Source organism: Psammomys obesus, unplaced genomic scaffold (genome assembly GCF_907164565.1).
Source record: "Psammomys obesus unplaced genomic scaffold, mPsaObe1.curated_primary_1811, whole genome shotgun sequence".
NCBI classification, from domain to species: Eukaryota; Metazoa; Chordata; class Mammalia; order Rodentia; family Muridae; genus Psammomys; species Psammomys obesus.
Genome location: NW_026596046.1, coordinates 23,218,901 through 23,232,149, shown reverse-complemented (window position 1 = coordinate 23,232,149; position 13,249 = coordinate 23,218,901). Strand labels below are relative to the sequence as shown.

The window sequence follows — 13,249 nt, the reverse complement described above, 5'->3', positions numbered from 1 at the left end:
GAATATGATAACAGCAGCAATTCAGCCTTACTTATCTCGGTATTTATAACATTTTTAGCCCATTGCCTGGCAGTGGTTTAGCATGGGAAAAATATTTTTAGAATAAATGAATACCTCTTTATCTTACTGATCTCTCCCCTTTAATTTCAACTTTGTTTCTAGATCTACTTTCTTCCTTATGATAACTGGGGATCTCTCAGCCAATAGACAAATTTACAGGGACTATGGAAAATGACCAAATTCCAGTGCTTGCCTCAAAGATAAAGTACAAGCAGCATCTCTAACTACAGAAACATTATACTAAATGATCTGTATTTGAAAAAGAGTTATCTCTCTTGGGGACAGGGAACATACACAGCAAAGCCATTCATTCGTCAATGATCTGTTCTGTGTGTTTTACTGGATATTTGAAGAATAGGAAACCTACGTTTTCCTGTCTGTGTAAACCATTAGCACAGAGGTAAATGCTAGAGATCTAAATGTAATGTTGGATAATAGCATTTAATGAATCTAGAAAAACAGCTGTGAAGCTGGAGAGATGGCGCCATGATGGTTAAGAGCACTCGGTGCTCTTGCCAAGATGCTGGGTTAGTATCTCAGCACCAACACTGCCTCTAACTCCAGATTCTGAGAATCTAACGCCCTCTTCTGGCCTCTTGGGACACCTATACACATGTGGTACATATACATAAACTCAAAAGCACACTCAGACACACACAAAAACAAACTCAATCAACCCATCCATATCTCTGTACATCCATATGTACGTACCTACGTCTATACATGCAGACATGTTTTTAAAAGAGGGAAAGAAGTGGCTGCACAGTATATGCTTCAGGACTGAGCTTGGCTGCTGTCATTCACTCTGCCTTTATTGCACCTCGCATTCACATTTACTAAATCCGAATACCTTCAGACACACATGGTGGAATTTAAAAGCACAGAAGATTGATGCATGATGGACAGTGTCTCTCCTACTTTGGGATATTGTTTCAGGTATAATTGCTTGTGTTATTTATTTTCAAACGACAGATTGAATGCTTACCGGAATGTTTCCTGCCTTGTTTATTCTTCAAGAGTACAAGTAGAGTGCTTTCATTTTCATTGTGGGATAAAATTCCATTACAGATATACTGTCTTTCACTCTTCCATATAATTAAACAGCTTTATTCTGGAATTTTGATATTATTGCTGATGTCCTAACAAACATGCTCACTGAACATACTGTTTTACATAATACAGATATACGTGGAATGTACTAAGAATACTTCCAATCACTGTTTAGAAAGATAACACTGTCACTTCCGCGCAGACATTCTGACAATTCAGCAGGAATGCATATTTTTTTACATGTAGTCATCATGCCATTTTCTTTCCTCACGAATCCTGCATTTTTAAAATACAAGTTTGCACCCCTACACATTCTCTAGCACAGTATATAACCATAGGTTATGATAAATCTAGGAAAGGGAAAGATGTTATTGCGGTAAATCTTTAATGCTTTAATTATTTCTGTTTTATAATTGTCTTCCGGTTCTGCTCTGCAATTGTGGCTCTTGCTGGAGTGCTAACAGCAGTGCAGAGGGCCCAGAAAGGATGTCAGACTTCGGCTTTGGGTGGAAGGAAATGGCCCCAAGCAAGCAGATCCAGATCGCTAGGAAGTCCACCAGGTGGGAAAGCCTCCCTCCCCGCCCCCACCAGCAAACAGCTGGCCACCAGGCAGCCAAGAAAAGTGCGTCCTCTACCGGAGGGGTGAAGAAATCTCCTGGCAATAGGCCTGGGGCCACTGCTCTACCAAAATCTACTGAGCTGCTCGTATGGGAGCTGCCTTTCCAGAGGTTGGTGAGGTTGGCCCAGGCTTTCAAAACCGACTTGAGGTTTCAAAGGGCAGCCATTGGTGCGCTTCAGGAGGCTGGTGAAGCATATCTCGTGGGGTTGTTTGAAGATAACAATCTGTGTGCCATCCACGCCGAGAGAGTCACCATCTTGCCCAAAGACATCCAGTTGGCTCGCCAGACACAGAGTGGGGGTGGGAGAAGAGAAGCTAAGTCAAGTCAAGGAGGTTTTTATGGCATTTTGTAGCAAATTCTGTATAACACTTTGGTTTAATTTGTGACTTTTTTGGTAGGAAATTGTTTATAAAATGTTGCATTTGTACTCGAGTCATTCCATCTTTGACTCAGGATGAATGCTAAGAGTGACTGTTCACAGACCTCAGTGATGCACTGTGTCTCAGAGTGACAAGTTGCTAATGTTCAGAAGGGATGGGTGGTACTTCTTGCTTCTCCTGCATGTTTCTGTATGTTAATGGCTTGTAGGGTACTTATTATTAAGGTACTAGAATTGATAAATGTGTTACAGGATCTTCTTGCAATAAAACTGGTTATGACTTGAAAAAATAGAAATAACTGTATTCAAAGAGAGAATGATACAAACTCCCAAACACTGCTCAAAAAAATTAAAGACGGTACAAAGAAAAGAAAAGAAAATCAATTATGTTTAAGGGTTGGACAATTATTTTCAATACTATTTAAATATGCATGTTGCCAAAGCAGTCCACAGCTGCAAAATAATATCTACCATATTAGTAATGGCACTTATTTTTCAAGAACTGGGAAAATCACGCTATCAGAGGAAAACGGTAATCATAATCTTACGTAGCTGTGGATCCTGAGAGGTACAATAATGGATGACCTTGCAAGACATATCTGAGGGAATAATAGTGACATGAACGCCAAAGATATAGCCAACCACTTCCTTAAAGGATGTAAGGCCTACTCTATAAGATAAAACCCATAGCTGGTACCATTATCATGAAAATGAACCTCTGGCTCCATAAGACCATAGACACTATGAAAAAACATCTATTACTAATATTTTACTAAATTGACATAGCATTGAAACAACTCCCAATGAATTACTGTTAGATCCATAGATTATGGATCTCTCAACCCTCATCAAAGAAGTTTCAATTTGTAGTAAATGGCATTTCATAAGACACCCATGATAGAGCAAGGTATAAGGAACGAAAGCCTGTGAACTGCTAAGCCAAAGGGAGATCTATGTGACAACCCCTTCTCCCAAGGCTTAAGAATCAGTGTGGAAGAAGGGCCAGAATGATTGCAAGTTCCACAAGCAGTGGATAAGTGCAATGAAATTGTTTGCCAAAGCAAGAAAGTTGCAGAAATAGTTTTTTTGTGGGTGTTTTTGTTTGTTTGTTGTTTGTTTTTAAAGACCTGCTAGATAAGTGAATGAGTTTATCAGACCTTAGGTGTTTATGCTTATATTTAACTGTGTAATTCTGCTGCAAATAGTTCATTATTTAAGAAAACACTGACATTTGAGGTTTTAAGTGTTAGTAAAAACATTTGGAAAATTAAAATATATTGCATTAAAATGCTAAAATTCTTAAATATTAATCAACAAAATACACTGAAAAACTACTAAAAGAATGCTAAAGCAACTTAATGCCGGCTTAAGTACATGGATACCTACCATTTATTCATCAACTAGGAAACAGGAGGAGCTCAGGGAATTCTATGGAATAAGGAAAGGAAGAAACCAGAAGAGTCAAGGACACCACAAAATCAAGTAACCTGAGCTCATAGGGGCTCTGTACAGGCAATTGGGATCCTGCTTGGGTCTAACTTAGGCCCCCTGCTTAAATGCTATGGTTGCGTAGCTTGGTCTTCTTATGGGACTTCTAGTAGTGGGGCAGGAGCTGTCCCTGACTCTTTTGTGATCCTTTTCTTCCTACCGAGTTGTCTTGGCCAGTCTTAATATGAGGGGAAGTTCCTAGTCTTATTGCAACTTGATAGGTGTTTGGTTGGTATCTTCGGGAGGCATGCCCTTTTCTGAAGGAAAAGGCAGAGGAGTGAGTGGATGGGGAAAAGGAGAGGTTGGGAGGGGAGGAAGGAAGGGAAACTGTGGTCGTGATATAACATATTAGAGAAAATAAATTAATAAAGTGACTACATTTAATCTACATCAGTCATTCAGCAAAGATTTTCTTTGATCAAAATTTACAGATTGAAATTAAATTGTATTTTGGAAAATAAAAAAAAAAATTAGAAAAGTCTAACACCTAAAACAAGAGGGCAAAGATGGTCTCTGTTGGATATTTTATACCAACATTTATTTTAAAAGTTTAAGTCATGCAAATCCAAGTTTCATTTGACTCCAGACATTGTAGAGAGGCAGAAACTCTAAGAGTAAATTAGATTTCAAGGTAGGTAATATCTGTGAAAGTGTGTGATTACAAAATAGGATGTGGGAATGACAGGAATACTGATAAAACTCTTGTGTGATATATATTCTCCCTGATTCATATTTATAAGACTGTATTCAGGGTATGCTGAGCATTAACATATCTATTTTCCTAAAAAAATGTGCATTCACAAAGTATTGTATTAATTGATTGTATGGGAAGACTGTTATTAGTGAATCTTAACACTGAATGATCTGGAATGATGTCATAGTCTCACAACAGCTTTAGTCACCTGTTTCAATAGTCATGTTATTGTCATTTAAGTATTAATTATTCACTTTTCCATTAAACCCTCCATGTATTTATAGACTGAACACATCTCCTTTGCTGATGTACTTTAAGTTCATCATATTGTTTGATAGTTTCCGGTTAATCATTATGGGGAAACCTAAGGAGACAGGAAGACCCTGAGTAATAAATTTAGAGCTCTTTTATTCTGAATTATACCTTTCCCCTATAGGGCAACCTCAGAGAGATAAAGTATGTGATCATCCTTTCCCTATATGTAAAATTAGAGCATTAATACTCCCCCCTGGATAGGGTTTTTGTCACAGTTTCTCACATAGTCATAATAAATATCATATTAAAATTATTTCTTCTTTCTCTCAATGCTAGCATTTCTTTTTTAAATATATTTTTGAATGTTGTGGGGGTTTTGAGCTCAGTTTTTATGACACATTTAATGACATTATAAAAATTATGCTGTTAGTATCATTAAATAAATGAAATTTTAAATTACAGAAAGAGATAAAAGGTAAGGATTGATTATTAAGACTTCAAATTCTTTACCCTCACCATTAATCACAAAAATGTATATTCAATACACTTTTAAATGTCTACAACCATTTGATTTAACATAGCTATGCAGCTAGCTTTCATATGACCTCTAGTTTCTTTCAAGATCACCACAGCAAGATCAGGGACAATAGAGATTGTTCCTCCAACAGAATCTCTGCTGTGGGTCCTTAAAGAAACAACTCACCTCTGCTACAACAATAAGCCATGAAATTGTTGCTCATGAAAAATTCTTTGGTTGCAATAAATAAGTCAGAAAGAGAAAAGATACTGTTAATTTTACAATGCTACTTCTAAATATCTATACATTACCTACCAGATATACCATTATTCTTTTTTTTAATTTTATTTCTTTAATTAAATTTTTATGTTTTATAATAGTCACAGTTTATTTACTTTGTATTCCAGCTGTAGCCCCCTCCTTCTTTCCCTCCCAATCCCACCCGTTCCTCCTTCATCTCCTCCCTGCCCCTCTCTAGGTCCACTGACAGGGGAGGTCCTCCTCCCCTTCCATCTGACCCTAGCTTATTAGGTCTCTTGAGAACTGGCTGCAATGTCTTTCTCTGTGGCCTATCATCTTACCCCGAGTCCTCTTTCCTGTTTATCTTCTTTAGGTGTACAGATTTTAGTATGTTTATCCTATCTTATAGGTCTTGTATCCACTTATAAATGAGTATATACCATGTGTATTTTTCCGCTTCTGGGATACCTCACTCAGAATGCTCTTTTCTAGATCCCACCATTTGCCTGCAAATTTCAAGTGATAACACATGCTGGAGAGGTTGTGGAGAAAGGGAAACCCTTATCTATTGCTGGTCGGAATATAAACTTGTACAACCACTTTGGAAATCAATCTGGAGCTTTCTCAGACAGTTACAAATAGAGCTTCCTCAAGATCCAGCTATACCACTCCTCGGCATATATCCAAAATATGCTCAAGTATACAACAAGAACATTTGCTCAACCATGTTCGTAGCAGCTTTATTTGTAACAGCCAGAATCTGGAAGCAACCTAGATGTCCCTTAATTGAGGAATGGATACAGCAATTGTGGTACATTTATACAATGAAATATTACTCATCAATTAAAAACAAAGAAATTATACCATTATTCTAATGTGGTGAAATAATTCCTGATGGTCAATCTCTTTTTCAGCCAAGATATAAATTACAACACAGATTATATGATGATTTAGAAATTGTTTAAACATCCAATATTGAAGAAATAATGCAGACTACTTCAAGATATTACATTTTATACCAATTAACTGCATGTTTACAAAAACAATATCAGTATTTCTAAAACACATCAGAATCACCTGCCATGCACTAAAACTTGATCTTTGAAAATAAGATTGAAGAAAGTACATGGGGACAAGCACTGAAATTGGGTATGTAGTAGCTCTAAGTGTTTGTTGCCAATGCAGCCCATCTTTCCACACAAGCATAATCCCTTGCTGGATCATCCGCAGTCCCTAAGAACATATTTGACTTGAAGAATCCTTTTCAGTTTGTGTGCTTAAGATTGTCTGTCACCCTTTTTGTTTGGCTTCTGGGTAACATTATCAGTGTTCACTCAGAAAGGGAAATGGGACAGACATCAGAAGAGGGAGAAAACTCGGAACAGGGCAGGAGCCTGTTCAGAGGGACTCTGAAAGACTGCCCAGCAGGGTATCAAAGCAGATGCTGAGACTCACAGCCAAACTTTGGGCATAGTGCAGGGAATATTATGAAAGGAGGGGGAGAGAGAAAGACCTGGAGGGGACAGGAGTTTCACAAGGAGAGCAACAGCACCAAAAACTCTGGACCCAGGGATCTTTTATGAGACTGATACTCCAACCAAGGACCATGCATGGAGATAAACTAGAACCCCTGCACAGATGTAACCCATGGCAGCTCAGTCTCTAAGTAGATTTCCTAGTAATGGGAACAGGGACTGTCTTTGACATGAACTCAGTGGCTGGCTCTTTGATCAGCTTCCTCTGATGGGGGAGAAGCTTTACCAGGCCCCAGAGGAAGATAATGAAGCCAGTCCTGATGAGACCTGATAGGCTAGGTTCAGAGGAAAGGGGAGGAGTACCTCCCTTATCAGTGGACTTGGGGAGAAGCATGGGAAGAGATGAGGGAGGGAGGGTGGGATTGAGAGGGCATGAGGGAGGGGGTTACAGCTAGGATTCAAGATGAATTAACTGTAATTTAAAGAAAATAAATTAATTATAAAAAAGATTGTCATAAGGAGATATTTGCTTTATAATATATTGGATACAGTATTGAAAATTCTCAGTCCATCTTGGAGTTGTAGGTTTGGAAACTTCTTTATATTTTAAGAAATATTCATTGAACAAATTTCCTGAGTGATTCTAATAAATTGCAGGATTCGAGTACTCTAATCAAATACATTGATCATATTATCTGAAAGTCTGACAAGTAACATATGTCTATTATTCCACTACTGTTCCTTACTCAGAAGGGACAAGAATGAGAGATTTCCTACTTTAGCAATCATGTTCTAGCTCCAGCCGAAAGTCCACTCAATAAGGACTGGTCTTACTGATATTTTCTTATTCCAAAAAATGTTTAAGTAACTAATGTTGATAATTAGAAAGGAAAAACATACATCTATACCTTCTATATACATTCTAAAATTATATGTATACAACTTTTTTAAAATTAATTCCATGTAGCATAAATTATGGAAAGCATTTTGAAAGAGTAAAGAAATGAAATATAAGGTTACAAGTTTAATTTGGAGAAGGCTCACTGAGAGATGCCTCCCTTATTATTGCTTCCCGTGACTTCTAATGCATAAAAGAAAAAAAAAATCATGACTACCACTATATTTGCTTTCTGATTGAGAACATTATGTAAGGGACCACAAATCTGGTCTTGACTGAGTGTCTAGGGCACTATACAAATTTTTTTGGCGTTAGCTCTCAAGTCACATTCTCTGCCAAATCTTGATTTCGTTAAACCTTCAGCCTGCTCTTGCTGTACAATCTGTCTCCGTGTCACTTTTATTCATGTCATCACACCTAGAGAAGATAGACTTGCCTGTAACTTGAAGGGTTAAATGCAATGATAGATTATAACCAGAAGAGGGTAGCAGAGGGTTGCCGAGTAAGAGCCGATGTTGTCCTAGATCTTCCTCCTGAAGAGGCTGTATTCAAAGTACCAGCGTGCAGTCCAGAGTAAGTTCACTGAGTGAAGCATCAGAATAGGAAGAACATAGCTTGTTAATAACAAGAACACTCTAGTATAGCATATACTATGGACAAAATAAAGAGCTAACGGCGTAGTAGGTAAGTCTAGAGTCCTATCCTAAGAAGCCATCTTAGCTGCTATCAGAACTTTGATTTCCTATTAGGTTAGCTAAATCCCTTCACATATTCTACTACCCAAATGTCTGGTCCCTCATTGTTCCTCTCAATGTCTTTGGCTATGTCTACTTTCATTCTCATTCACTCTATGTCTGCTGGGCTCTACCCAGTCAAAAATACAATGGTGCCGAAATGTACCATGAGATCTCAGGAATCAAAGCTTCTCTTTTTAAAATACAGTGTTTATTCATCATGAGACCCTTGCTTAGGCTTGTGCCTCGGAAGTATAAAACTGCATTCTCATGGGAAGTCTTTGAGAATACCACGAAGATGAAACCAACACTAACCATGGGATTCATTTCTGTAGTGCCTTCCTCACCACAGTGTCTGATAGACACTGAATAATTTTTGTTGTTGGATTTCATGAAAGCATTAAGTAGTGAAATTAATTGTTCTTTACGTTATTTGTATTTCACAATAACATCAGTGAGACAAATTTTATTTCTACCTAATGCTCTACAAAACCCAGACAACACAACTTTTGTCACAGTGCGTGGCAGGAATCCTTCCACCTCCTGAACCCTTTGGGCAGTCTCCTGACAGGGATAGCAAACACATGAATTTAAACATTCAGTAAAGAAAATCAGTATGATCTTTAAATCATCACCCTCGATGACCCTCAGTCCAAAGCTAGCCAAAGGTCAGAGCTGTCCCCATGTAGTTTGGCCAGGATTCGGCCACCTGTCAACTTCAGTAGACTTGCCAGCAGCTCTCTCTGGACAAGAACTAACAGAAATTCTGGGCAAAAAGCCACACAATCATCTACAGTCTAGGAGCCAAGGATATGAAAATGGAAAAAGAGGAAACACTGTGGGTTTTTTTCTTTCCAACAATACTGTAAAAGCAAACAAAAAATATCTTCCAAGTATTTGATCTTTCTTATTGTTTATAAGCCATAAAAACATTACTATTTTAACTACTTTATTATATTAATATTATTACTACCATTTTATGAATGCTTCTCCATGCTGTCCAATGTATTGTCGGGTAATTCATGTAACTTGACTTACCATTCATAGTGCATATTAATTTGGGTTTCTAATTGTACAGGTAAATATTAATTATCTCTTGAAACAGATAAGGATATGAGCTCAGGGTGGGAGCTTATAATTTTTCCTGTAAATCCAGTTTGCATTGAACAAGCATCTTGCCCTTATGATCCCGTTCAGTCTACTTGAAATATAAATGAGAAGCAAACTAAATGCAGGACTTTACTGGGTAGCCTCTGTCCTTTCAGTCTTACTCTGGTTTATTTATACATAAGATGATTAAAAACTTGCACAAAATTATTTTTGTTTTTATATTGTGAAAAAGAAAGCAAAAATGAATCTTGTCATTTGAAACACAAAGTTAGAATGATCTCTGGTGCGAGGGGGAGGATAAAAAGCAAAGCCTCATTCACTACTGGTAGGAGTGCAAACTAGTACGGCGACTATGGGAGTCAGTGTGGAGGTTTCTCAGTGCATTAAAAATAGATCCACCGTGTAGCCCACCTCAATCACTTCTGAACATATACACAAAGACTAGAGACATTCGAACAAACATGATACTGCTATTCTGGTAATGATAGCAAAGAAATGGAGCAAGCCTAGTTGTCCATCAACAGAAGAATAGGTAATGAAGACAATAGATAGATAATAGATAGATAGATAGATAGATAGATAGATAGATAGATAATAGATAGATAGATAGATAGATAGATAGATAGATAGATAGATAGATAGATAGATTTATCCAGTTGTAAAAATGGAAATATAAAATCTTCACACAATGAATGGACCTGGAAAATACGATTAACAAAAGTGACTTAAACTCAGAATGACAAAAAAAAAAAAAAAAAAAAAAAAAAAAAGCATGCTTCCTTAAGAATTCTAGTGCACATATACATTGTTTGAGTCAGTGTCAGGCAACAGTTAAGAAATTCCGCTAGAGCAATTACTTATTAAGAGTGAATTTAAACTGAGAAGATAAATCTTTCTCACAATTTCAGCCCTAGAGAAAATAATAAGCATCGACTAGGAACACTCCAGCTAGGGCAATCTGGAAATCAGAAAGTAGGAAGAGGTTAGTTTATATCTAGATTATACTCCGAATCCCATTGGCTAGACCATGATCATTGAACATTTATCATCTGACAACTATTTGCTCAATTTCTAGACCCTGTTTCTCAAGCTGACAATTTGATTAAGTTATTTTAACAGTCACTGACATTTGAAAATGAACAATGAGGCTTGGATATATTAAGTATTTTTTTAATTTTTTATTAATTACACTTTATTCATTTTGTATCCCCCCATAAGCCCCTCACTCCTCCCCTCCCGTTCCCACCCTTCCTCTGCTTTCTGCATGCATGCCACTCTCCAAGTCCACTGATAGGGGAGGTTCTCCTCTCCTTTCTGATCTTAGTCTATCAGTTCTCATCAAAAGTGGCTGTATTGTCCCCTACTGTGGTCTGGTAAGGCTGCTCCCCACTCAGGGGGAGGTGATCAATGAGCAGGCCAATCAGATTATGTCAGAGGCAGTCCCTCTTCCCATTACTATGTAACCCACTTGGACACTGAACTGCCAAGGGCTACATCTGTGCAGGGGTTCTAGGTTATTTCCATGAGTGGTCCTTGGTTGGAGTATGAGTCTCTGGGAAGTTTCCTGTGTTCAAATTATCTTGTTCTGTTGCTCTCCTTGTGGAGTTCCCATCCCCTCCATCAGATAGAGGGTGCTTGTGAGAAGTGCTTGTGACATTTAAATTATTTTTAGTCATACATTAGATAATCTGAAAAATGGAATTTATAGCCAAAAAACAAAAACAAAAGAGCCTCTTCTTCTGTCTGAGTTATTCATTAAGTTCAGTTTTCTCATATGGTTAACATAACTTCCAAAGAGTATGATATATAGGCACAGACTAGGTTGCGTCCTCACTCTTAGCACTTAAATATGCTCAAGTGGAGCTATTCATGCACAGGAAACTAATGTGTTGTCAAGGAATGAAACAACAATGCTTCCTTTCAGCTTTTTGGAGATTTTGACTTCCCAGGACAAATTGCTGTAATACATTTTTTGAACACTTCAATTTTTGCACTTATACCTTGAAAGTTCAAGAAAACTCATATGTAAAAGAACAGTAAGGTTTGGGTAGGTAAAGATATTCAGAAATATTCACTTCAAAAAAACATACTCCTGTGTTGTATTCTTATTGGTTGGGAGATAGTACTGGGATTAGCAAAGAATATCAAAAAGAAAAAAAAGATGATTTGAGTCCCATCTATGAGAAATTTACTCTTCAAAGGAAAGTTTTTGAAAAATATAAAAATTTTCAGTGAAGTTCACTAGATTATAATAATTATTGCTGAATGAATTCTTTATTCAGAGGCCCTGTGCAATGAAGTTGACATCCACTGTCTTATTTAATTCTCAAAAAAAGTTCTACCAGGAATATATTTACTTCCATTATTGAAAAGGAAAGACAGGCACCCAAATATAGGTTTTGAGATACTGATCCTGCCATACATGGGCTTGCTCATGGATCCCAATGAAATTGTTGACTTTGCTTACTGCTCCCATCTGAAATCTGAAATCCATCACGCCTTCTCAAAAATATCTCTTAAAGTAAATATATAATTGCACCCTGGGGTGAAAGTCATGAGGCTTTCAGGTTTCAGAATATCATAATCATCCTCAAAAGCTTTGCTGGCTGGGTAACATTCAGTTACAAGTCATTTTGGATACAAGTAAAGAAAATCTATTAAACAGTGTCTTAAAATACATAAACTATAATTTTCAGTGGAAAAATGCTGCTGATGTGAACCAATAGCTCAATTAGAGTTTTATTTCCTCCTGCGCTCTATTTCTCTTATCTTTTTTTTTCATAATCAGTTGGACATTGGCCTCAACTTTATGTGTGTATCTGCACTTCTTCCCATAGTAAGAAATGGCAATGAAAATGGTACATAAATTGATCTCCACATTTCTATCACTACATTTATTGTCAGGAAAAAAAAAAGTATTTACTGTTCCTATGTCAAGTCACATGCATGTAAACTGATAATCACCTAAGCCAAAACAAACACTCTGGTGAGAGATAAATATTAAGAATCAACTGAGTAAACATGCATTTGTTGTGATATATAGAACATTTATTTGACACAATCTCTGTAGCAGTGTGGCAGAGAAGATATCTTCTAAGGGAAGAGAAAACAAAGCAAATTTATTCCCACACAGAAAGCCAAATATACTGAATGGTGAACCTAAAACATCTTTCTATGTCTTTTCTTCTAGTTTTTAAGTTAGTAAAAATAATAACTCACGATTTGAAATGACAACTATGTGACTCCTCTGTTCTTGATTTCCACCATACTATAATACCAACTGTGAAACTGTTCAGTGCAGTATAAGTGAGAGCACTTGTTGTTAAATGATTGATGATATGAACATGCCACTCTAGAGCTAGACACGTTTCTGGATAATTAAAGTGCCACTAACGAGGGGAAGACTTATAAACTGGTGTAACAAAATTATTGATCTGATAACTTTTGATATCCTGTGTAAATAGTCTCTTAAAATGAAACATGTTTGTCACAGAGATGCAATTTTGTTCTAAGATGTACAAATTTTCAACCTTTCAGACATGACTTGAGGGATAAAACCTTTATGTACCCTGTGATCTTTAGTTTGATTTCATCAACTGGAACTCATCTCTCCATTGTAGGATTTTTTTCCAACATGCATTTACTTTCTTACTGACTTATTATTTGGTTTATTTTTCTAATGACAGCATGGTAATTTTAATATCCAAACCTTGTTCTTCCCTTTCATTC

At 37.0% G+C, this 13,249-nt stretch overlaps 1 protein-coding gene across 1 annotated transcript; it reads left to right on the top strand.

The window, feature by feature from the left end:
* Positions 1-1,626: 1,626 nt before the first annotated feature.
* On the top strand, positions 1,627-2,082 carry LOC129688433 (histone H3.3A-like). The gene has a single exon (XM_055623258.1). It carries the CDS (start codon positions 1,627-1,629, stop codon positions 2,080-2,082), a length of 456 nt encoding a protein of 151 aa, XP_055479233.1.
* Positions 2,083-13,249: the final 11,167 nt, after the last annotated feature.

Bases quoted from the DNA above. Each gene is read 5' to 3' on its own strand.
- LOC129688433 (XM_055623258.1), top strand. From the start codon at position 1,627: ATGGCCCCAAGCAAGCAGATCCAGATCGCTAGGAAGTCCACCAGGTGG.